Consider the following 27054-nt stretch of genomic DNA (forward strand, 5'->3'; position numbering starts at 1 on the left):
CTGCAGATGGTGACTGCAGCCATGAAATTAAAAGACGCTTACTCCTTGGAAGGAAAGTTATGACCAACCTGGATAGCACATTCAAAAGCAGAGACATTACTTTGCCAACAAAGGTCCGTCTAGCCAAGGCTGTGGTTTTTCCAGTAGTCATGTATAGATGTGAAAGTTGGACTGTGAAGAAAGTTGAGTGCCGAAAAATTGATGCTTTTGAACTGTGGTGTTGGAGAAGACTCTTGAGAGTCCCTTGGACTGCAGGGAGATCCAACTAGTCCATTCTAAAGGAGATCAGTCCTGGGTGTTCTTTGGAAGGAATGATGCTAAAACTGAAAATCCAGTACTTTGGCCACCTCATGCGAAGAGCTGACTCACTGGAAAAGACTCTAATGCTGGGAGGGATTGTGGGCAGGAGGAGAAGGGGACAACAGAGGATGAGATGGCTGGATGGCATCACCGACTCAATGGACGTGAGTTTGAGTGAACTCTGGGAGTTGGTGATGGACAGGAAGGCCTGGTGTGCTGCGATTCATGGGGTCGCAAAGAGCTGGACACGACTGAGCGACTGAACTGCACTCAACTGAACTTAAAAAATATTGGTAAGGATGTGAAAATTTGGAACTCCCGTGCACTATTTGTGGGAATCTAAAATAGTGCAGCCACAACGGAAACTGTATTTGCAGTTCCCCAAAATATTAAAAATAGAATTACCATACGATCCAGCAATTCTACTTCTGAGTATACACCCAAAATAACTGAAAACAGGCACCCTATCAGATAGTCATACACCTATGTTCATAATGGTATTATACACAATAGCCAAGAGATAGAAGTAACCCAGGTGTGCATTGACAGCTGAATGGATAACAAAATGTAGACTATATTTACAATGAAACATTATTCAGCCTTAAAAAGGAAGGATATTCTCAAACAGTAAATCCCATGGGCAGAGGATCCTGGCAGGCTACAGTCCGTATGGTCGCAGAGTCAGACATGACTGAGCATCTGAGCACACGTGTGATTAAACCATAAGACGTTAAGCTAAGCTGGGACTTCCCTGGTAGTGCAGTAGTTAAGAATCTGCCTTCAAAACTGAAGAAACAAAAACTTATGGCCCAGGAATAAATGCTGCAAAAAAATAAGTGCAAATAAAAGTTAAAAAAAAAATCTGCCTTCAAATGCAGGTAAAGTTGGTTTGATCCCTGTTCAAGGAACTAAGATTGAACATGTCTTAGGGCAATTAAGCCTGTGTACCACAACTAGAGAAGTGTGGTCATCAAAATGAAGCCCCAGCACAGCAACTCTTCCCCCAAAAAAGACATTAAGCTAAGTGAAACAAGTCAGTCATAAAAAACAAATACTGGGGACTCTCTAGGTGGTCCAGTGGTTATGATTTCTCCTTCCAGTGCAGAGGGTATGGGTTCCATCCCTGATTGGGGAACTAAGATCCCACATGCCTCTCAGCTAAAAAAAACAAAACATAAAAAAACAGAAGAAATATTGTAACAAATTCAATAAAGACTTTAAAAATGGTCCACCTTTTTAAAAATACTGTATGATTTCACTAATATGAGGTATCTAAATTAGTTGAATTTACAGAAATAAGTGAAATGGTGGTTTCCCAAGGTGAGAGGGAAGAAGGAAATAGGGTATTGGAAGGTGAAAAAGTTCTGAGGAAATTCCCCAGTGTCCAGTGGTTAGGGCTCCACTCTCTCACTGCAAGGGCTGCGCAGTGCTGCCAAAAAAAAAGTGAAAAAGTTCTGGATGTTGATTGCATGACAATGTGATTATACTTAGCAGTACTGAGCTGTATACTTAAAAATGATTAGGATGGTAAAATTTATGTTATGTGTATTCTACCACAATTAAAATTAGTTTAAAATGTTTTAATATATAAAAGGAGTAATCAGATGTTAGGTGCTGGAAATATTGCAATAAGAAACAGAAGATCTAGTTGCTACAAATAATGTGTCAGATATATAGGAGAACCGAGACAGAGTTTGCTAGGTCAAGTGATGAAGAATACACTACAAGCTAAGCAGTTGCTCATAAATTCTTCCAGAAATCTGAGGTGGGAAAAACATTTCACAACTTATTCTTTGAGGCCAGTATTATCCTGATGCCAACACCAGATAAAGACATAAGAAAATAAACTATATCAATATTCTTTATGAACACAATCACAAAAATGCTTAACAAAATATTAGAAATTAGATCAAACAATGTACTAAAAATACAACAGTATGAACAAGTGGGGTTTATTATTAGAACATAAGGCTATTTCAAAACTGGAAAACTAATAAGTGTAAATAACCATATCAACAGACTAAGAAGAAGCATATGATCATCTCAATAGATGCAGAAATTCAACATTCATTCATGATTTTTTTAAATTCTATAACAAATTAGTAATAAGGATAGCTTCCCCAAACTGATGAACATTTACAAAAAATTTACAGCTAACATTATACTTAATGGTGAAAGCCTAAATTGCTCTAAGGATTCCTTTTTATTCAATCTTTTATCAAGGTCCTACCCAATGCAATAAGGTAAAAAGAGGAAATAAAAGAATGTTAACTGAAAAAGGAGAAATAAAAAGGTTTCCATTCACACATCAAACAAAACCAAAAACAAGCCAAAAATTAAACAAACAAAAAACTGTGTAAAAATTTCCAAAGGAATATATCTTTTAAAAGCTGCCAGTATATAAAAATCAAAATCATACTTCTATACACTAGCAATAAACAATTAGAATTTGAAATTTAATAAAACTATCATCTGCAATTACACTGAAAACATGAAATATTTACAAATCTAACAAGAAAATTGTAAATTGAAAATTACAAAGCCATTGATGAAAGAAATCAAGAAGAACTAAATAAATGGTGACAATACTAAGTACAGACAAGGATGAAGAGCAACTGGAACTCTTACAGTTTTCTGATGGGAATGCAAAATAGTAAAGCCATTTAAGATAACAGTTTGACAATTTTCTATAAAGGTATGCTACCACAGGACCTAGCAATACCATTTCTAGGTATTTAGCCAAGAGATGAAAACTTATGTTTATAAAAGAATTCATACATGGAATGTTAATAGTGACTTTATTCATAATTGCTGCAAACTAGAAACAACTCAAGTATCTTTCAGCTAGTGATAGATTCAAGTGACATAGGGTATGATTCCATTTGTAAGGCATTCAGGAAAGGAGAACTATAAGCACAGAAAACTAATGGCTTCAGGAGGCTATCAGCCAGGAAAAGGGTGGCCATGGAAGGGTGTAAGGGGGATTTTTCAAGGAGTTAGAACTGTTTTAAATCTGAATTTTGGTGGTGATTACACATCTATATGTCTTTGTGAGAATTCTCGAACAATACACCAAAAAGGGTGAATTTTACCTTAATTTCTTTTAAAAGGCAGTAGAATCACAGAATACTTGGATTTGATTCCAGGACCCACTATGTATAACAACCATGACCTTTAGGCCAGCCTCACATATTGTCAGTTTCCTCATCCGTGAAATAAGATTAATAGTAATACCTATCCCTGTTGAATTATTCTGGGGATTAAATGAGATAATCTATAGATAAACTTATACTATACATAACATGGTAAACACTTTAAGTGCTACCAGGTTATTAAGTGCTTGCTATGTGCCACTCCCTGAATATTCATTGGAAGAAGTGATGCTGAAGCTGAAGCTCCAATACTTTGGCCACCTAATGTGAAGAGAAAAAGACCCTGATGCTGGGAAATATTGAAGGTAAAAGGAGAAGGGAGCGGCAGAGGATGAGATGGTTAGATAGCATCACCAACTCAACGGACAGGAATTTGAGCAAACTCCAAGAGATGGTGGAGGACAGAGGAGCCTGGCATCTGTCACCAGACAGACATGTTAGAAACATGTGCCACAGGGGTGAAAGGGTCAGAGTAAGCAGATGGGTAGAGAAAGCACCATAACCTGCAGCAGGATAGAATCTGAGAGGCAGATAGTAACAATAGCAGTGCTAGGGAAAGCACACTGACTGAAACTGCCCACCCTGGCCAAGCACCATTAGTGTGAATTATTTTAGGACAGCAGATCCTGGTAAGGAACATGGAACTAACAAGCCACCACCAACCAGAAAAGTTCAGGAAAGGTCAAAAGGAGACACCACCTGTACTGCTACCTCCCAGAATCCTTCTCGCTGGCATCCATCTTGGCTGAGCAATTTGTGAACAAACAAGAAAGACCCTGAGTCAGAATGAGCGGCCAAAGACAACCCAGAAAATAATGCCATCACCATAAAACCTGAGACTGTCAGCCACAAGGCAGAGCAGGTCCCCTGGGTTCCCTTACCCTGGTGCTCTCTGCTGGGGTGCCTTTTCCAATAAAGTCACTTGCTTTGTCAGCACATGCATCTCCTCAAACAGTTCTTTTTCTGAGTGTTAGATAAGAGCCACTCTCAGGGCCCTGCAAGGGGTCTCCCTTCCTACAACAACAAAATGAACATATGGCAACCCACTCCAGTACTCTTGCCTGGAGAATCCCATGGACAGAGGAGCCTGATAGGCTACAGTCCAAAGGGTCACAAAGAGTTGTACACAACTGAAGCAACTTAGCATGCATGCATGCACCTGAATTTTAGTCTCTATACTTTTAACACAATAGTAAACTGAATGATGTCCCTCCTGCAAAAATATTGTAACCAAACACAAGTTCACCTGCCCAACACACAGTGAGGCCAAACAAATGGAAATGTTGGAACAGAAAAAGGTTTACTGCAGAGTCAAGCAGGGAGAAAGGGTGGCTCCTGCTCAGAAACCCGTAGCTCTCCAATGGTTTGGGGGAGAAGTTTTTATAGGCAAAATCGGGGGCGAGGGCTGCAGTGTGTGTGACTTTCTTCTGATTGTTTGGTGGTGTGGTAACAGGGCAGTACTCTAGGAATCTTGTGCTCAGGCTTAAGTTACCACCCTCCATCCCGACAGAGGCCTTACTACATGCAGAAGAAGGATTGTTATGAGTATTTTTGAGGAGGAACCTGACCTGCCCCAAGACTGCACTGTTGTGCCTAGACTGCTCCTCCTTTGTTTCTAAACTCCCTCCCTTCTCTGATTAGCAACTATTTGAATCTGCCCTTTGGAACACAGGGAATGTCAAGGAGGCTGAAGCCTTTTTTCCTGCAAATAAGAAACTGGGGATATGGAAAGGATTTGTACCAGGGAGGGCCCCACAGTGTCTTACTCCCTTTCTGGAATTTGTAAATGTTACTTTATATGGAAAAAGGGTCTTGCAGGTGTGATTAAATTTATGATCTTGGAGTGGAGAGATTATCCTGGATTATCTAGGAGAACCCTATTGCAATCACATGTGTCCTTATAAAATGGAGGCAGAAGGGGCAATATTTAGACACATAGGAGAAGGTTCAATGTGAGGATGGAGCAGAAAGAGATTTAAAGCTGGAGACTGGAGTGTTGTGGCCACAGCCAAGGAATGCCAGCAGCTACAAGAAACTGCAAGACACAAGGAATGGATTCTCAGACAGAGTCTAGAAGAAGTGTAGCCCTGCTGACAACCAGTGATTTGCAGATTTCAGACCTCTAGAATTTCTGACCTTTAAATTGTGAGAAAGTAAATGTTGCAGGCTTCCCAAATGGCTCAGTAGTTAAGAATCTGCCTGCCAGTGAAAGAGAGGCAGGTTCCATCCCTGGGTTGGGAAGATCCCCTGGAGAAGGAAATGACAACCCACTACACTATTCTTGGCTGAGAAACACAGAGCTCCAGAGGTGCTGGAATGTAATGTGGAGGCTGAAGGAAAGAAACCCGAGGAATGGTCAAAGGCATGTGTGGAAAAGACTCTTGAGGGTCCCTTGGACAGCAAGATCAAACCAGTCAATCCTAAAGGAAATCAACCCTGAATATTCACTGGAAAGACTGATGCAAAAGCTGAAGCTCCAATACTTTGGTCACTGGATGTGAAGAGCCAGCTGACTGGAAAAGACCCTGATGCTAGGAAAGATTGAAGGCAGGAGGAGAAGGGGGTGACAGAGGATGAGATTGTTGGATTGGACATAAGTTTGAGCAAGCTCTGGGAGATAGTGAAGGACAGGGAAGCCTGGCATGCTGCAGTCCATGGGTTTCCAAAGAATCAGACAGGACTGAGTGACAGACAACAACAAAATGGTGCTCTTTCTTTTTCTCGCATAAGAATGCACAAAAGGAAGATTAAAAAAGCTCAAACTATTAATACCTCTGCATAACTTAACTAAGTTCTCAAAGTTCAGAATATTTATAGGATTAGAAAAAAATACCCAACACCTAACAAGATAAAATTTATAATATCTGATAACTGATTGAAAAATATCAGACAAGGCACTTCCCTGGTGGTGCAGTGGGTAAGATTCTGCCTGTCAGTACAGGGAACACAGGTTCAATCCCTGGTCTGGGAAGACTTCATATGTTGCAGAACAACTAAGCCCCTGCCCTACAACTACTGTCTTCCCCCTAGAGCCTGCACAATGCAACTACTGAGCCCACATGCTGCAACACCTGCAGGCCGTGCACCTAGAGGCTATGCTCTGCAACAAGAAAAGCCATTGCAATGAGAAGCCCACATGTCACAAAGAGCAGACCCTGCTGGCAGCAACTTGACAAAGCCTGTGTGCAGCAAGACCCAGCACTGGTCTTTAAAAGATGTTCAAAAAAACATTCTGGCAGGAGGGGTGATACCAGGGAAATGGCTGAGCAGAAAGCATGAGGAATCGATTGGTCCAACCAGGCAAAGCTGTTTTGGCAGGATCTATCTGATTTAACTGTCTTGAAATTCTGGCGTCTATTCAATGGCTTCCATATTTCAAAGGAAATCTTGACCAGGAAATTCTTGGTGAGTGTGTGCTAAGTCGTTTCACTAGTGTCCGACTCTTTGTGACCCTATGGACTGTAGCCCACCAGGCTCCTCTGTCCATGGGATTCTCTAGGCAAGAATACTAGAGTGGGTTGCCATGCCCTCCTTCAGGGGATTTTCCCAACCCAGGGATCAAACCCACATCTCTTACATCTACCTGCATTGGCAGGCAGGTTCTTTACCACTAGCACTACCAATTTCATTCAACTGAAGCTTTTAGCATAATAGTTCTGGAGAAGGCAATGGCACCCCACTCCAGTACTCTTGCCTGGAAAATCCCATGGATGGAGGAGCCGGGTAGGCTGCAGTGCACGGGGTCGCTAAGAGTCGGATAGGACTGAGCGACTTCACTTTCACTTTTCACTTTCATGCAACGGAGAAGGAAATGGCAACCCACTCCAGTGTTCTTGCCTGGAGAATCTCAGGGATGGGGGAGCCTGGTGGGCTGCCGTCTATGGGGTCCCACAGAGTTGGACACGACTGAAGTGACTTAGCAGCAGCAGCAGCATAATAGTTCAGTCACTCCGTCATGTCAGGCTCTTTGAGACTCCAAGGCCTGCAGCACTCCAGTCTTCCTTGTCCTTCACCAACTCCAGAACTTGCTCAAACTCATGTCCACCAAGTCAGTGATGCCACCCTTCCATCTCATTGTCTGTCGTCCCCTTCTCCTCCTGTCTTCAACCTTTCCCAGTCTTTTCCAATTAGTCAGTTCTTTGTATCAGGTTACCAAAGTACTGGAGTTTCAGTTTCAGCATCAGTCCTTCCAGTGAATATTCAGGACTAATTTCCTTTAGAATGGACTAGTTGGATCTCCTTACAGTCCAAGGGACTCTTGGAGTCTTCTCCAACACCATAGTTCAAAAGCATCAATTCATTTGCACTCAGCTTTCTTTATAATCCAACTCTCACATATATACATAACTACTGGAGAAATCATAGCTTTGACTAGAGGGACCTTTGTTGGCAAAGTAATGTCTCTGCTTTTTAATATGCTGTCTAGGTTGGTCATAACTTTTCTTCCAAGGAGCAAGCGTCTTTTAATTTCATGGCTGCAATCACCATCTGTAGTGATTTTGGAGCCTTCAAAAATAAAGTCTGTCACTGTTTCCATTGTTTCTCCATCTATTTGCCATGAAGTGATGGGACTGAATGCCATGATCTTAGTTTTCTGAATGTTGAGTTTTAAGCTAACTTTTTCACTCTCCTCTTTCACTTCCATCAAGAGGCTCTTTAGTTCCTCTTCATTTTCTGCCATAAGGGTTGGTGTCATCTGCGTATATGAGGTTATTAATATTTCTCCCGGCAGTCTTGATTCCAGCTTGTGCTTCATCCAGCCTGGCATTTCGTATGATATACTCTGCATATAAGTTAAATAAGCAGGGTGACACTATTCAGCCTTGACGTACTTCTTTCTCAATTTGGAACCAGTCTGTTGTTCCATGTCCAGTTCTAACTGTTGCTTCTTGACCTGCATACAGGTTTCTCAGGAGGCAGGTAAGGTGGTCTAGCATTCCCATCTCTTTCAGAATTTTCCAGTTTATTGTGATCCACACAGTCAAAGGCTTTGGCATAGTCAATAAAGCAGAACTAGATGTTTTTCTGGAACTCTCTTGCTTTTTCAATGATCCAGCAGATGTTGGCAATTTGATCTCTGGTTCCTCTGCCTTTTCTAAAACCAGCTTGAACATCTGGAAGTTCACAGTTCATGTACTGTTAAAGCCCGGCTTGCAGAATTTTGAGCATTACCTTGCTAACATGTGAGATGAGTGCAATTGTGTGGTAGTTTGAACATTCTTTGGCGTTTCCTTTCTTTGAGATTGGAATGAAAACTGACCTTTTCCAGTCCTGTGGCCACTGCTGAGTTTTCCAAATTTGCTGACATATTGAGTGCAGCACTTTCACAGCATCATCTTTTAGGATTTGAAATAGCTCAACTGGAATTCCATCACCTCCACTAGCTTTGTTCATAGTGATGCTTCCTAAGGCCCACTTGACTTCACATTCCAGGATGTCTGGCTCTAGGTGGGTGATCATACCATTGTGGTTATCTGGGTTATGAAAATCTTTTTTGTATAGTTGTTCTGTGTATTCTTGCCACCTCTTCTTAATATCTTCTGCTTCTGTCAGGTCCATACCATTTCTGTCCTTTATTGAACCTATCTTTGCATGAAATGTTCCCATGGTATCTCTAATTTTCTTGATGAGATCTCTAGTCTTTCCTATTCTATTGTTTTCCTCTATTTCTTTGCATTGTTCACTGAGGAAGGCTTTCTTATCTCTCCTTGGTATTCTTTGGAACTCTGCATTCAAATGGATATATCTTTCCTTTTCTCCTTGTTTAGCTTCTCTTCTTTTCTCAGGTATTTGTAAGACATTATAGCAGCTACTCATTTTTTACCCTCCACATCTGTGACAGAAGTGTTCCTAGAGCAGCTTAGAAGAGCCAGAGAGGGCAATAAGAACCTTATCCTCCAAATATGAGAGATCTGTTATGATTGTGAATTGCTATTTCAAATCACAGAGGTGTAGACACAAAGGCCAGCTACGATTGTTGTAACCTCCACCGAGTGGAAGCAGCTTTCAGGGGATTTAGAGGCAATTTCAGGTTTTTTCCCTCACTTTTCCTTTTTCTCCTTTTGGAAGCCAGACATTTAAAGAGTAGGAAATTGAATGCAATTGTATTTTCAAGGGAACTTAGAAGGTCACCAGGTTCAGTTCAGTCACTCAGTCGTGTCTGACTCTTTGCGACCCCATGGACTGAAGCATGTCAGCCTTCCCCGAGATGTCCCTTGAGTTGATTATGGCATCCAACCATCTATCTTCTGTTGTCCCCTTCCCCTCCTGCCTTCAATCTTTCCCAGCATCAGGGTCTTTTCCAATGAGTCAGTTCTTTGCATCAGGTGGCCAAATTATTGGAGTTTCAGCTTCAGCAGCAAGTCACCAAGCATGCCCATAAAAAGATGCAGGTTCATAAAAGACCTGAAAGGACCTAAAAATTATACCTCAAGCTGATCCCTGGCACATAGTAAATACCATACAACTCTAAAAACAAGCAACAACCCTAGGAGAGAAAAAGAATTTATTTCTAGACTGATCACAGTATAAGATTCAGATGTCCAATTTTCAATAAAAAAAATCATAAAGCATACAACTAAATAGGAAAGCATGTCCCAGTCAAAAGAAAAAAAATTACAGAAACCATGGGGAAGAAATTAAGACATTATCAGATAAAAGCTGAGGAAGTAAATTACCACTAGCACTGTTTTATGAGGTATGCTAAAGGGAGTCCTTCAGGTTGAAATCAAAGTAATCAAAACTGCATGAAGAAATAAAAATCTTTGATATAAGCAAATACATGGGAAATTATAAAAGCTAGTATTGATGTAATTTTGGTTTATTATTTATTATTATCTGAAATGAAGTGAAGTAAAATGAAAGTTGCTTAGTCGTGTCCAACTCTTTGTGACCCCATTGACTGTAGCCTACCAGGCTCCTCTGTCCATGAGATTTTCCAGGCAAGGGTACTGGAGTGGGCTGCCATTTCCTTCTCCAGGGGATCTTCCCAACCCAGGGATCAAACCCAGGCCTCCCACATTGTAGGCAGATACTTTACTGTCTGAGCCACCAGGGAAGTTAGAGGGGCAGAGTTGTATGCTATTAAAGTTTAACTGGTATAAATTCAATTTAAGAGTGATAACTTTATAATGCTATGTGCAATTTCCAAGATAAACACAAAGAAAATAAGTATAGGATATACTCAAAAGGAAATGAGAAGGAAATTAAAGCATTTCACTAAAAAAATTTATAAAATAAAAGATGACAACAATGAAATGAATGAAGGGGAAAAGTTTTAATACAAATAGAAAACAAACAGCAAAAGCTAAACCCTCCTTATCAGTAATTACTTTAAATGTAAGCGGATTAAACCATCTTATCAAAAGTTAGGGATTGACAGATAAATTTTAAAAAGCCAATGATCCATGCTTTCTGTAAGAGACTCACTATAGATCTAAAGACCCATAGAGATTGAACATGAAAGGATAGAAAAAGATACCTGATGCTGGGAAAGACTGAAGGCAGGAGGAGAGGGGGACGACAGAGGATGAGATGGCTGGATGGCATCACTGACTCAATGGACATGGGTTTGGGTGGACTCCAGGAGTTGGTAATGGACAGGAAGGCCTGGTGTGCTGCAGTTCATGGAGTCGCAAAGAGTCGGACATGACGGAGCGACTGAACTGAATAACCAAAATGTGGGTAGTTATATTAATATCAGACAAAACAGAGTTTAAATTTTGAAAAAAGATTACAAGATGGGGGAGAATGGATACGTGCATATTTATGGCTGAGTCCCTTTGGTGTTTAGCTGAAACTATCACAACCTTGTTAACTGGTTATACCCCAAACAAAGTAAAAAAGTTTAAAAAAAATTACAAGAGACTATAATGAAAGTTTCAATAGAGCAAGAAGCTATAACAATTATAAACATGTATGCACCTAATAACAGATCCTCAAAATATAAGAAGCAAAAATTAACAGACTTGAAGGGAGAAACAGATAGTTCTACAAAAATAAGGCAAGATTTCACTTTGGCAATGGATAGAACAACTAGATAGAAAATAAGTTAGGAGATAGAGGACTTGAACAACCAATAAATCATCTAATGTATATAGAATACTTCATCAAACAAGAGTATTTAAAAAAAAGAAAAATAACAATGTATTATTTTCTCAATGGCAGGTGGTACCTTCTCCAGGATAGACGATTTCCAGGCTAGGCGACAAAAGCTCAATATACTTATTTACTTGTGTTTGGTTCTGCTGGGTCTTCATTACTTTGCACAGGCTTTCTCTGGTTGTGGAGAGCCAGGGCGATTCTTCTTTGTGGTGTATGGGCTTTTCATTGTGGTGACTTCTCTTGTTTTGGGGCACAGGCTCTAGGGTGTGTGGGCTTCAGCAGTTGTGGCACACAGCCTAAGTAGTTGGGCACACTGGCTTAGTTGCTCCACAGCATGTGGAATCTTCCTGGACCAGAGACTGAAACCATGTTCCCTGCATCGGCAGGTGGATTCTTATCTGCTGTGCCACCAGGGAAGTACTCAATACATTTAAGTATATATTACACAAAGTATCTTTTCCAACCATAATGAGATTGTTATAAATCAACTACAGAAGGAAAACTAGAAAATTCACAAATATGTGGAAACATATTCTTAAACAACAAGGGAGTCAAAGAAGAATTACAAAGGAAATTATAAAATACTTGGAGATGAAAATGAAATCACAACATACAAAAACTTATGGGATGTAACAAAAGCAGTGCTGGGGGAAATTTATAGGGATAAACATGAAAAAAAGAAGGTCTCAAGTCAACAACCTAACTTTATGCCTTGAAGGAACTAGAAAAAGAAAAACTAAACCCAGTTAGCAGAAGGAGGGATCAGAAAAATTAGAGCAGACGTAAATAAAGAGTATAGAAAATCAATGAAACAAAAAGTTGACTCTTCCGCCCAAATCAACATAATTGACAAACTTTTAATTAGATTGACAAAGAAAAAAAAGAGATTACTCAAATTACTAAATTCAGAAATCAATGTGGGAATTTTACTGCTGATTCTACAGAAATAAACAGGATTAACAAAAACACAGATTTGAAAAGATATCTGCACCCCAAGGTTCATAGCAGCATTGTTGACAATAGCCAAGATATTGATAGTCTTAGGGTCCATCACAGAAGAATGGGTAAAGAAGATGTACAGGACTTCCCTGGTGGTACAGTTGATAAGAATCCACCTGCCAGTGCAGAGGACAAGGGTTCTATCCCTGGTCTGAGAAGACTTCACGTGCCCCAGGCAGCTTAAGCCAGCACGGCTACCGCTGCTGAAGCCTGTGCTCCACGAGAAAAGCCACCGCAATGAGAAGCCTGCACACTGCCAGGAAGAGTAGTCCGCCCAGGCTTATTACAACTAGAGAAAGCCCATGCTCATCAGCAAAGGCCAGCGCTACCAAAAAAAACTAATTAATGTAAAAAACGAAGATGTACACACACATAAACCATGGAATACTAATTGGTCATAAAAAGGAATGAAAACTTGCCACTTGCAGGGACACGAATGGACTTGGATCTTTTCAAAGTGAAATAAGTCAGACAGAAAGACAAAGACTGTATGATATTACTTGGATGTGGAATCTAAAAAAGGCAATAAACTAGTGAATATAACAAAATAGAAGCAGATTCCCAGATATAGAGAACAAAGTAGTGGTTACCTCTGGGAAGAGGGAAGTGGCCAGGAGCAATATAGGAGTAGGGGATTAAAAGATACAAACTATTAGGTATAAAGTAAGTTACAAGGACATATTGTGTAACATAGGGAATATAGTCAATATTTTATAATAACGATAAATGGAGTCCCTTTAAAAATTGTGAATCACGGAATAGCTGGGTGGATAGGTGGGTGGATGAATGAATTGAGGGTGGGTAGATGGATGGATGAGTGAATGGGTGATGGGTGGGTTGGTGAAAAATAACTGTGAATCACTATATTGTACACCCACAACTTATAAAATATTATACATCAACTATCAGTACTTTGGCCACCTCATGCAAAGAGTTGACTCATTGGAAAAGACTTTGATGCTGGGAGGGATTGGGGGCAGGAGAAGAAGGGGACGACCGAGGATGAGATGGCTGGATGGCATCACTGACTAGATGGACGTGAGTCTGAGTGAACTCCGGGAGTTGGTGATGGACAGGGAGGCCTGGCGTGCTGCGATTCATGGGGTCGCAAAGAGTCAGACACCACTGAGCGACTGAACTGAACTGAACTGAACTGATACTTCAAGTAAAATTTTTTTCTAAAAAAAATGAACAACTGTATGCCACCAAATTGGTAACTTAGATGAAACAGAAAATTCCTGAAAACACAAAACATATGAACAATGAATGACAAAGAAATATAAAATCTGAATAGATCCATAATTAGGACAGAGAACAAAACAGTAATAAAAAACCTCACAATAAAGCAAAGCCCTAGACCAGATGGCTTCACTGGTGAATTCTACCAAATTGGAGAGTTGATGGAGAAGGAAACAACCCACTCCAGGAATCTTCCCTGAAAAATCCCATGGACACAGGAGCCTGGAGGGCTGTGTTCCAAAGGGTCACAAAGAGTCCATGTCCATGTCCATGTCCATGTCCATGTCCATGACTGAGCAACTAAGCATGAAGGGTTGATATGTCCCTGAGGCAGACCAGTAAAAGTGTATTGCTCACCTTGCCAGCTGAAAGAAAACTGATTCTGGTGGTTCATATTGATATAGGTATGGTGAAAAGCCACATGGCAAATCAGTAGCTGCATACCAGCTACCAGAAGGTATGATAATTTGCTTAAGTAATGAAACCACATCTGGTACATCAGCTGCAATTGAGGTCAGTTCAGTTCAGTCACTCAGTCGTGTCCGATTCTTTGCGACCTCATGAACCGCAGCATGCCAGGCCTCCCTGTCCATCACCAACTCCTGGAGTCCACCCAAACCCGTGTCTATTGAGTTGTTGATATCATCCAACCATCTCATCCTCTGTCATCCCCTTCTCCTCCTGCTCTCAATCTTTCCCAGCATCAGGGTCTTTTCAAATGAGTCAGCTCTTTGCATGAGGTGGCCAAATTATTGGAGTTTCAGCTTCAACATCAGTTCTTCCAATGAACACCCAGGACTGATTTCCTTTAGGATGAACTGGTTGGATCTCCTTGCAGTCCAAGGGACTCTCAAGAGTCTTCTCCAACACCACAGTTCAAAAGCATCAATTCTTCGGCGCTCAGCTTTCTTCACAGTCCAATTCTCACATCCATACATGACCACTGGAAAAACCATAGCCTTGACTAGATGGATCTTTGTTGGCAAAGTAATGTCTCTGCTTTTTAATATGCTGTCCAGGTTGGTCATAACCTTCCTTCCAAGGAGTAATTTTAACTTAGTCTTTTAATTTCATGGCTGCAATCACCATCTGCAGTGATTTTGGAACCCCCAAAAATAAAGTCAGCCAGTTTCCACTGTTTCCCCATCTATTTGCCATGAAGTGATGGGACCAGATGCCATCATCTTAGTTTTCTGAATGTTGAGTTTTAAGCCAACTTTTTCACTCTCCTCTCACTTTCATCAAGAGGTTCTTTAGTTCTTCACTTTCTGCCATAAGGGTGGTGTCATCTGCATATCTGAGGTTATTGATATTTCTCCTGGCAATCTTGATTCCAGCTTGTGCTTCTTCCAGCCCAGCGTTTCTCATGATGTACTCTGCATAGAAGTTAAATAAGCAGGGTGACAATATACAGCCTTGACATACTCCTTTTCCTATTTGGAACCAGTCTGTAGTTCCATGTTCAATTCTAACTGTTGCTTCCTGACCTGCATACAGGGTTTACAAGAGGCAGGTCAGGTGGTCTGGTATTCCCATCTCTTTCAGAATTTTCCACAGTTTATGGTGATCCACACAGTCAAAGGCTTTGGCATAGTCAATAAAGCAGAAATAGATGTTTTTCTGGAACTCTCTTGCTTTTTCAGTGATCCAGCAAATGTTGGCAATTTGATCTCTGCCTTTTCTAAAAGCACCTTGAACAGTGGGCCTTAGGAAGCATTACTACAAACAAAGCTAGTGAAGGTGATGGAATTCCATTTGAGCTATTTCAAATCCTGAAAGATGATGCTGTGAAAGTGCTGCACTCAATATGTCAGCAAATTTGGAAAACTCAGCAGTGGCCACAGGACTGGAAAAGGTCAGTTTTCTTTCCAATCCCAAAGAAAGACAATACTAAAGAATGTTCAAACTACCACACAATTGCACTCATCTCACACGCTGGTAAAGCAATGCTCAAAATTCTCCAAGCCAGGCTTCAGCAATACGTGAACTGTGAACTTCCAGATGTTCAATTGAGGTCACCACTTGGTTAATTTTACAATGATCCACTGCCATTCTTGAAGGTCCATCTGTCTTCTGCACAGGCCAGATAGGCAAGTTGAATGAAGATGTGGTGGGAATTACCACCCCTACATCTTTCCCTGATGATGGCATTTATTTCTGCCAGTTCAGTTCAGTCACTCAGTCGTGTCCGACTCTTTGTGACCCCATGAATCGGAGCATGCCAGGCTTCCCTGTCCATCACCATCTCCCGGAGTGCACTCAGACTCATGTCCATCGAGTCCGTGATGCCATCCAGTCATCTCATCCTCGGGCGTCCCCTCTTCTCCTGCCCCCAATCCCTCCCAGCATCAGAGTCTTTTCCAATGAGTCAACTCTTCACATGAGGTGGCCAAAGTACTGGAGCTTCAGCTTTAGCATCATTCCTTCCAAAGAAATCCCAGGGTTGATCTCCTTTAGAATGGACTGGCTGGATCTCCTTGCAGTCCAAGGGACTCTCAAGAGTCTTCTCCAACACCACAGTTCAAAAGCATCAATTATTTGGTGCTCAGCCTTCTTCACAGTCCAACTCTCACATCCATACATGACCACAGGAAAAACCATAGCCTTGACTAGACGGACCTTAGTCGGCAAAGTAATGTCTCTGCTTTTGAATATGCTGTCTACGTTGGTCATAACTTTTCTTCCAAGGAGTAAGCATCTTTTAATTTCATGGCCATTCCTCTAGAAATGCAGTATTGTTTTCAGTTTACTAGGTAAAGGCAATTCTAATGACTTCCACCTGGCCTTTCCCATTGTGATAACCCTCACTCCACAGTCAGAGAACCAGTGTGGGGATTCTGCCAGTTGCTGAGTATGTCTTTTCCTTTTATGTATTCCAGAACTGGCAACATAGCCACAGGATGGCTTCAGGGATCCATTGGGCCCACTGTGACATAGACCTGAGCTAAAACTCTACTGATCACATGACTTCCATAAGTGCCTACACTCTGATTGGTAGATCACAATGATGTTCTTGATTTCCTAGAATTAGCATCAGTTCAGAGCCAGTATCCAGTAGTCCCCCAAAAGTTTCATTATTTCCTATCCTCCAATACACAGTCATCCCAGTAAAAGGCCAGGTCTCTTTGAAGAAGACTTGGAGAAGGATTAATAGCATGAATTTCTGACTGTGTCCTTCCTCAAAGGAACCCATCCACTCCTTCATTCAGGGGCTTCTGGGTCTGTAAACTGCCTTAAGTCTGAGAATTGATGGAAGAGCCATGACTCTCTGTTGTTATGATTCAGATTAGACTTTGGTTCACTTGACCTAGAAATTTTCCACTTATGCAGATCAAGTAAGAGTTTAGTAAGTGAAAGGCATTCAGTTGTATCCAACTCTTTACAACCCCATGGACTATACAGTCCAGGCCAGAATATTGGAGTGGGTAACCGTTCCCTTCTTCAGGGGATCTTCCCAACCCAGGGATCCAGCCCAGGTCTCTCAAATTGCAGGGGATTCTTTACCAGCTGAGTCACCAGGGAAGCCCAATTTTACTTTTAGTAGAAATACTACAATCAACTAGCCAATGCCACAGCTCTTCATAAGTCATACTGTTCTGATTGGTGTCTGACTGGACTCTGCTGTGCATTATGGTAACCATGCCCACTCGGCCTTTGGTGGTTGTATGCCCCCACTTGGCCCTTGTCACCTCAGGATCCAATTACTCCCAATGTTTTTAGATTTTCCAATTCCACTAAGGTCTGGGCTACAGAAAAGAGTGATCACAGAGTTCTCCAAGGATGCCAAGGCTCCTCTTATAAAGTTATTTCTCACAGTTATGATGAAAGGTATGTCTTCTGGATTCTCCCAGGGTGGCTGAATAGATCTTAAATCCACCTTAACATTCCAGTCTCTCTAATCCTTCTAATTATTCCCTGCATTAAACCAAGACAAGTCTGGCATGTCTAACTTATTCACTGTGTGTGAGTAACTTTTTGGTCCATGTTTCAGCGAACCAACCAAACAAACTGTTAGAGCCTTTTCTAACTCACCAAGATGCAACGTTAACTACTAAATCTTGCTTTAGTGAGTCTACATCAGTTAGCCTGATCCAACTCTATGTTTTTTAATGCATATATAATTTTTAAAATTTTATTTATTGACTGTACTGCGTCTTCGTTGCTGTAAGGACTTCCCTCTAGTTGTGGCAAGTGGGGGCTACTCTCTAGTTGCTTTGTTCAGGCTTCTCTTCTCTTGTTGCTGAGACAGGCTCTAGGGTACTCAGGCTTCAGTAGTTGCGGCTGAAGGCTCAGAAGTTGCAGTTCCCCAGCTCTAGGGCACAGGCTCAATAATTGTGGCTCTCAGGCTTAGTTACTTGCAGTATGTGGGATCCTCTTGGTCCAGGGATCGAACTGGTGTTTCCTACATTGGCAGGCATATTCTTTATCACTAAACCACCAGTGTGTGCGTGTGCGTGCTTAGTGTCTCAGTCGTGTCCACCTCTCTGAGACCCCATGGACCATGGCCTGCCAGGCTCCTTTTTCCATGGGATTCTCCAGGCAAGAATGCTGGAGTGGGTTGCCACTTCCTTCTCCAAAACCACCAGGGAAGCTCCAAGTTTATGTTTCTTCTGTCACTATCCCACACCCACACCTTCAACATCCATTCCCATACATATTCCCTGGACTTCCATCTGTAAAATTTAGAAAATTCAAGTAGGTCTTTTGGAGTGTAGTGCACTTCCTCATGGGTCACACTTTATACCTTGTCTTCAGTGGCTTACTGGATTTTAATCTAGTTACAGGTCTAGAAACAAAGAGACGTTGTGGGAGCGGTTTCTGAGGGAGCAGCATCATCTTGCTTGGTACAACTGCCTCAGGAAAGGTCATTGTAGTTTCCTCAGGCAATACAGGGTTAATCCTCTGAGACAGGTGTGGAGCAGCCATTCTCATTGGTGTTGGGTAAAGAGGCAGCTTCTCTGGCAAAGGAAACTCATCATTACTTAAGGCTTTCAATATTCCAAGCTTTAACAAAGTCTTTGCATACATCCCCATTCCAGTTTTCAGGATCCCAGTCCTTTTCAATGTTCTCACTGTAACCTGAGCCACCTAGTGACGCTGGGAGCTCAACTTGTACTGCAGTTTAGCAAGTCAGAGAATGAGTTTCTCGGTTTGGTTTTCTTCAGTTAGCTGGAGCTATAGTTCCTCAATAAATGAAAAATAAAGTTGCCATAGGGTGCAGCAATTCTACTCCTGAGTATACAAAGAATTGACAGCAGACACTTAAACAGATATTTGCACTTCTTTGTTCACAGCAACATTATTCACAATGGCAGGGAGGTGGAAGCAACTCATGTGCCTAAAATATGATATATCCATACAATGGAATATTATTTAGCTTTAAAAAGAAAAAAATTCTAACAAATGCTACAACAGAGATGAACTCTGAAGACACACTAAACGAAATAAATCAGGCACAGAAGGACAAATACTTTATGATTTCACTTACATAAGGTGCCTAGAGTAGGCAAATTCATAGAGACAGAAAGAAAAATGGTTTTGCTAGGGTTTAGGGGAAAAGGGGAATGGGTAGTTATTGTTTAATGGGTCAGAGTTTCTGTTTGGGGTGATGAAACATCACGCCAGGCTTTCTTGTCCTTCACTATCTCCTGGAGTTTGCTCAAACTCATGTCCATTGAGCTAATGATGCCACCCAACCATCTCATCCTCTGTCGCCCCTTTCTCCTCTTGCATCAGGGTCTTTTTTCTTTCCCAGCATCAGGGTCTTTTCCGATAAGTTGGCTCTTCACATCAGGTGGCTAGAGTATTGATGCCTCAGCTTCAGCATCAGTCCTTCCAATGAATATTCAGGGTTCATTTTATGGTTACATAACACTATAAATGTATTTAATGCCAATGAATTGTACAATTAAAAAAAGATAAAATCACAAATTTTGTTATGTATATTTTATCAGGATAAAAATTTAAAAATAGGTTAACTGCTTGTTTCAAACAAAAATAATTGGAAAGTAATAGACATTAAGTTTATAATACATGTAGAAGTATGATATAAATATCACATAGGCCAGGAGAGGAAAAAAGGAGAATGCTGCTGCAAAGTTTATACACTGCTCAAAATTGGTGTAATACACTTTAAGGTAAATGGTGATAACCTAAATACATACCCTATGAACCCGAAAGCAACCAATGAAAAGTAAAAGTATAGCTAGTAAACCAATAAAGGAAAAAAAAAAAGGAAATAAAGTGGAATCATAAAATATATTCACTCTAAAAGAAGTCAGAAATAATAAAAGGAAACAAACAAAAAACATGGGACAAACAAAACAAATACCAAGATGGTAAACTTAAACTTAACCATATTGATAATTGTATTAACTATAAATGGTCTAAACATCCAATTAAAAGGCAGAAATTGTCAGGCTGGATAAAAAAAGAAACTCAGTTATATGCTTCTTGTAAGAAACCCATTTTTAAAATTATTTATTTATTTATTTATTTATTGTTGTGCTGGGTCTTCATTGCTCTCAGGCTTTCCTAGTTGTGGCAAGTGGGGGCTTCTCTCTAGTTATGGTGCAGGGGCTTCTCATTGCAGTGGCTTCTCTTGTTGCCGAGCACAGGCTCTAGGCGCACAGGCCTCAGTAGTTGTGGCTCACGGGCTTAGCTGCTCTGAGGCACATTGCATCTACTGGGACCACAGATTGAACCCATGTCCCCTGCATCAGCAGGTGGATTCCTATACCAGGAGGTATAGGTATACTGTTCCTATTCTTATACCTGTATCACCATGAAAGTCTATGTAAGAAATCTATTTTAAATATAGTAAGCCAAATATATTTAAAGTAAAAGAATAAAAGAAGGGAAAGGAGGACTTCTTGGAGGTTCAGGTAGAAGACTCCATGCTTCTACTGCAGGGGGACATGAGTTCGATCCCTGGTTAGGAAAATAAGATCCAACATGCTCACAGTGTGACCAAAAGAAAGAAAGGAAAAAGGAAAAGGATGGTAATACTCATCAAAGGAAAGCTACAGTGGATATAACAAACAAAGTTTGTTTGTTAAGTTACAAACAAACAGAGTTTGTTTTAAGTTACAGAGAAAAGTATATTGTGGTTTAGTTGCTAAGTCATGTCTGACACTTGAGACCCCAAGGACCGTAGCCTGCCAAACTCCTCTGTCCATGGGATTTCCCAGGCAAGAATCCTGGAGTGGGTTGCCATTTCCTTCTCCAGGGGATCTTCCCAACCCAGGAATTGAATCTGGGTCTCCTGCAGGCAGATTCTTTACCAACTGAGCTACAAGGGAAGCCTGAAAAGTATATTCAGTTCAGTTCAGTTCAGTCGCTCAGTCGTGTCCAACGCTTTGTGACCCCATGAATTGCAGCACGCCAGGCCTCCCTGTCCATCACCATCGAGATAAATAGGATCATTCCATAATAGTAAAGTAGCCAATTCATTGAGAAAACATAACAATTCTAAATGTTTAGTCACCTAATAATAAAGATTTAAAGTACATGGGAGAAATTTGATAGACTATCAGAAGAAATAGAAAATTGCACAGTTATAGCCAAACATTTCTATAACCCTCTTTCAATAAGTGATAAAGTTGAGAAAAAAACAACAAACAAGTCTTCAAGAAGACTTGAACAATACTATCAACTGATTTGAGGTAATTGTTATTTATATTCAATAACAGGATGAAAATTTTATTCAATGGCATACATAACATTTACTAATATAGACCGTATTCTGAGCCATAAAACAAATTTCAAGAAATTCACTAGGTTTCAGATCATATGAAATAAGGTCTCTGACCCCAGTGAAATTGAATTTGAAATAAATAAGAATAAGACGTCTTCAAATATTTGGAAACTAAATAAATAACACTCTTCTAAATAACACATGGGTCAAAGAAAAAATTAAAAATGAAATTATAACATGTATAAAACTGAATGAAAATGAAAACACAGCATTTTCATTTGCAGAGGGGGAAATATATGGAACAAAACACTAAAACAAGCCGAAGCAACTTGAACCTGTGCTCCACAATAAGAGATACCACTGCAATGAGAAGCCCATGCACCACAATGAAGCCATGCACCACAGTGAGCTCCTGCTCACTGCAACTAGAGAAAGCCCTGGCACAGCAACAAAGACTCAGCACAGTTAAAAACAAAACAAAATAAAACAAATGTTATCAAATCAGTGACCTCAGCTTGTCCTTAAAGAAACTAGAAAGAAAAGAAGAGCAAGTTATATGCAAAGCAAATAGTTTATTCCAAAAGCGTAAGGTTGGCTTAACATTCACTACTGAGGAAAATTAGACCTAAATAAGTGGAGAGATATGCTGTGCTCAGGGGTCAGAAGAGTCAATATTGTTAAGATTTCAATTCTCCCTAAATTGATATACAAATTCAATACATTCCCAATCAAAATACCAGTAGGCATTTTTCCCCCAATAGAATTTGACAGATTGATTCTAAATTTCCTATGGAAAAGCAAGGGAGAAAGTAGTGTGAACAAAGACAATTTTTAGGTTACGAATGTTTAAGTATTGAGAGAAATGCCCAAGAAGAGGATAAAGAGTTAAAAGGCAGATGTCAGAGAAGTTGGGCACAACTAAAAACCTACAAAGTTGAGGAACTAAAACTATATGATTTCAAGAATTATGAAACTTTAGTAATCAAGACACTGTGGTAGTGGCATAAAGATAGTTAAATAGTCAAGAGAACAGACTGGAGACTCTGTTAACACACATATATGGTCAACTGACTTTCAATAAAGGGGCAAATGCAATTTAATGGAGAAAGAGTAGTCTTTTCAACAAACAGAGCTAGAATAATTGTTTTTAAAAAAGAACTTCGATCCATATCCGATATGATATACAAAGATTAAAACAAAATGGATCATAGACCGAAATGTAAAATCTAAAAGTATAAATCTCCTAGAAAAACACATAAGAAAAAATGTACTGTCTTTGGATTTCTCTTGGCCAATAAACCCCTCTTCTATGAAGTGTTCAGGGGAAAGAAAAGGAGCTAGAAGTCAGTCACATGTCTTCTTGTAAATAACTATTTGATAAAAGCTCAGTAGACAACAAATGAAAGCTATTGACTAAAATTAGATATCAATATTAGCTATAGAGTGATTTTTTATCACAATCACTCAATAACACATGTGATTCATTTCTTAAAAATCTTGATTAACTCTGATATGAAATTGAAGGCGATTAATATAGAATTGGAGCTTGTGGGGACTTCCCTGGTGATACAGTGAACAAGAATACACTTGCCAATGCAAGGGACACGGGTTTGATCCCTGGTCTGGGAGATTCCACTTGCTGCAGAGCAACCAAGCCCATGTGCCACAATTACTGAGCCCGAGTTCTAGAGCCCGTGAGCTGCAACTAATGTGCCCTTGTGCCATAGTTACTGAAAATCTGTGCTGCAAGCACTGAAGCCCCTGCACCTAAAGCCTGTGCTCTGCAACAAGAGAGGCCACCACAATGAGAAGCCTGTGCACTGAAATGGAGAGTAGCCCTCTCTCGCTGCAACTAGAGAGAGCCTGCAAGCAGAAATGAAGACCTAGCACAGCCAAAAATAATGAATAAATAAATCGTTTAAAAAAAAAAAGAATTGGAGCTTGTTATCCAGAGTCTGGCTCTAGGTGAGTGATCACACCATCGTGATTATCTGGGTTGTGAAGATCTTTTTTGTACAGGGGGCTTCCCTGCTGGCTGAGAGGTTAAAGCGTCTGCCTGCGATGCGGGAGACCTGGGTTCAATCCTTGGATTGGGAAGATCCCCTGGAGAAGGAAATGACAACCCACTCCAGTATTCTTGCCTGGAGAATCCCATGGATGGAGGAGCCTGGTGGGCTACAGTCCATGGGGTCACAAAGAGTCAGACACAACTGAGTGACTTCATTCTTGCCACCTCTTAATATCTTCTGCTTCTGTTAGGTCCATACCATTTCTGTCTTTTATTGAGCCCATCTTTGCATGAAATGTTCCCTTGGTATCTCTAATTTTCTTGAAGAGATCTCTAGTCTTTCCTAATCTATTGTTTTCTTCTATTTCTTTACACTGATCGCTGAGGAAGGCTTTCTTATCTCTCCTTGCAATTCTTGGGAACTCTGCATTCAAATGGGTATATCTTTCCTTTTCTCCTTTGCTTTTCGCTTCTCTTCTTTTCACAGCTATTTGTAAGGCCTCCTCTGACAGCCATTTTGCTTTTTTGCATTTCTTTTTCTTGGAGATGGTCTTGCATCCTGTCTCCTGTACAATGTCAAGAATCTGCGTCCATAGTTCATCAGGCACTCTGTCTATCAGGTCTAGTCCCTTAAATCTATTTCTCAAAGGGATTTGATTTAGGTCATACCTGAATGGTCTAGTGGTTTTCTCCACTTTCCTCAATAAGGAGTTCATGATATGAGCCACAGTCAGCTCCTAGTCTTGTTTTTGCTGACTGTATAGAGCTTCTCCATCTTTGGCTGCAAAGAATACAATCAATCTGATTTCAGTGTTGACCATCTGGTGATGTCCATGTGTAGAGTCTTCTCTTGTGTTGTTGGAAGAGGGTGTTTGCTATGACCAGTATGTTCTCTTGGCAAAACTCTACTAGCTTTTGCCCTGCTTCATTCTGTACTTCAAGGCCAAATTTGCCTGTTACTCCAGGTGTTTCTTGACTTCCTACTTTTGCATTCCAGTCCTCTATAATGAAAAGGACATCTTTTTTGGAGGTTAGTTCTAGAAGGTCCTGTAGGTCTTCATAGAACTGTTCAACTTCAGCTTCTTCAGCATTACTGGTCGGGGCATAGTCTTGGATTACTATGATATTGAATGGTTTGCCTTGGAAATGAACAGAGATCATTCTGTCGTTTTTGAGATTGCATCCAAGTACTGCATTTCGGACTCTTTTGTTGACTATGATGGTATTCCATTTCTTCTAAGGGATTCCTGTCACAGTAGTAGATATAATGGTCATCTGAGTTAAATTCACCCATTCCAGTCCATTTTAGTTCCCTGATTCCTAGAATGTTGATGTTCACTCTTGCCATCTCCTGTTTGACCATTTCCAATTTGCCTTGATTCATGGACCTAACATTCCAGGTTCCTATGCAATATTGCTCTTTACAGCATTGGACCTCACTTCTATCACCAGTCCCATCCATAACTGAGTGTTGTTTTTGCTTTGGCTCCATCCCTTCATTCTTTCTGGAGTTATTTCTCTACTGATCTCCAGTAGCATATTGGGCACCTACTGACCTGGGTAGTTCATCTTTCAGTGTCCTATCTTTTTGCCTTTGTATACTGTTCATGGGGTTCTCAAGGCAAGAATACTGAAGTGGTTTGCCATTCCCTTCTCCAGTGGACCACATTCTATCAGATCTTCACGACCCAGATAATCACAATGATGTGATCCTTCACCTAGAGCCAGACATCATGGAATGTGAAGTCAAGTGGGCCTTAGGCAGTATCACTATGAATAAAGCTAGTGGAGGTGATGGAATTCCAGATGAGCTATTTCAAATCCTAAAAGATGATGCTGTGAAAGTACTGCACTCAATATGTCAGCAAATTTGGAAAACTCAGCAGTGGCCATAGGACTGGAAAAGGTCAGTTTTTGTTCCAATCCTAAAGAAAGGCAATGCCAAAGAATGCTCAAACTACCACACAATTGCACTCATCTCACATGCTAGTAAAGTAATGCTCAAAATTCTCCAAGCCAGTCTTCAGCAACACGTGAACTTCCAGATGTTCAAGCTGGTTTTAGAAAAGGCAGAGGAACCAGAGATCCAATTGCCAACATCTGCCGGACCATCAGAAAAGCAAGAGAATTCCAGAAAAACATCTATTTCTGCTTTATTGACTATGCTAAAGACTTTGACCTTGTGGATCACAATAAACTGTTGGAAATTCTGAAAGAGATGGGAATACCAGACCACCTGACCTGCCTCCTGAGAATCCTGTATGCAGGTCAGGAAGCAACAATTAGAACTGGACATGGAACAACAGACTGGTTCCAAATAGGAAAAGGAGTACGTCAAGGCTGTATGTTGTCACCCTGCTTATTTAACTTCTATGCAGAGTACATCATGAGAAACGCTGGGCTGGAAGAAGCACAAGCTGGAATCAAGATTGCCAGGCAAATATCAATAACTTCAGATATGCAGATGACACCACCCTTATGGCAGAAAGTGAAGAACTAAAGAGCCTCTTGATGAAAATGAAAAAGGAGAGTGAAAAAGTTGGCTTAAAGATCAGCATTCAGGAAACAAAGATCATCGCATCCGGTCCCATCACTTCATGGCAATTAGATGGGGAAACAGTGGAAACAGTGACAGACTTTATTTTTGGGGGCTCCAAAATCACTGCAGATGGTAACTGTAGCCATGAAATTAAAAGACGCTTACTCCTTGGAAGAAAAGTTATAATCAACCTAGACAGCATATTAAAAGCAGAGACATTACTTTGTCAACAAAGGTCTGTCCAGTTAAGGCTATGGTTTTTCCAGTAGTTATGTATAGATGTGAGAGTTGGACTATAAACAAAGCTGAGTGCTAAAGAATTGATGCTTTTGAACTATGGTGTTGGAGAAGACTCTTGAGAGTCCCTTGGCCTGCAAGGAGATCCAACTAATCCATCCTAAAGGAAATCAATCCTTGGTGTTCATTGGAAGGACTGATGCTGAAGCTGGAACTCCAATAATTTAGCCACCTGATTCGAAGAACTGACTCATTTGAAAAGACCCTGATGCTGGGAAAGATTGAAGGCAGGAAGAGAAGGGGATGACAGAGGATGAGATGGTTGGATGGCATCACCGACTCAATGGACATGAGTTTAGTTAAACTCTGGGAGTTGGTGATGCACAGGTAGGCCTGGCATGCTGCAGTTCATGGGGATGCAGAGTCGGACACGACTGAGCAACTGAAGTATACTGACTGATCCAGTCAGAGGAAATTGTCACTTGGAATCAAAGTTACCTAAGTCAAATATTATGAAAACAAAGTGAGTCTTTGAAAAAAAAATAAAGTAGCTGCTCATGGAAAGGTTAAAAAGAAAGTTGCAATCCAAAACTTTTCATTTACTACCTACCTCTCTGTCTCGCTGGAGCTGTGCTTGCTCAATCCTACTGATGACATCCTGAACTGCAAATGGAATCTCAATATTAGGAACCTCTGTTTTTTCTAGGCCAGCTTTGTACATTCTGGTGAAATCGAAAGTTTCTTCTTCTGCTTCATGTTCATCGTTTTTCTCAGTTGACAT

General features: G+C 40.6%; 1 protein-coding gene across 1 annotated transcript in view; it reads right to left on the reverse strand.

The window, feature by feature from the left end:
• FAM186A (family with sequence similarity 186 member A) overlaps positions 1 to 27054 on the reverse strand; it is an 85618-nt gene extending 58564 nt beyond the window's left edge. Inside the window, exon 1 of the mRNA XM_040233963.1 lies at positions 26884 to 27054. Coding sequence (XP_040089897.1) covers positions 26884 to 27054 — 171 coding nt within the window. The remainder of the gene's footprint in view (positions 1 to 26883) is intronic.

This window comes from Oryx dammah, unplaced genomic scaffold (genome assembly GCF_014754425.2).
Source record: "Oryx dammah isolate SB20612 unplaced genomic scaffold, SCBI_Odam_1.1 HiC_scaffold_29, whole genome shotgun sequence".
Classification (NCBI taxonomy): domain Eukaryota; kingdom Metazoa; phylum Chordata; class Mammalia; order Artiodactyla; family Bovidae; genus Oryx; species Oryx dammah.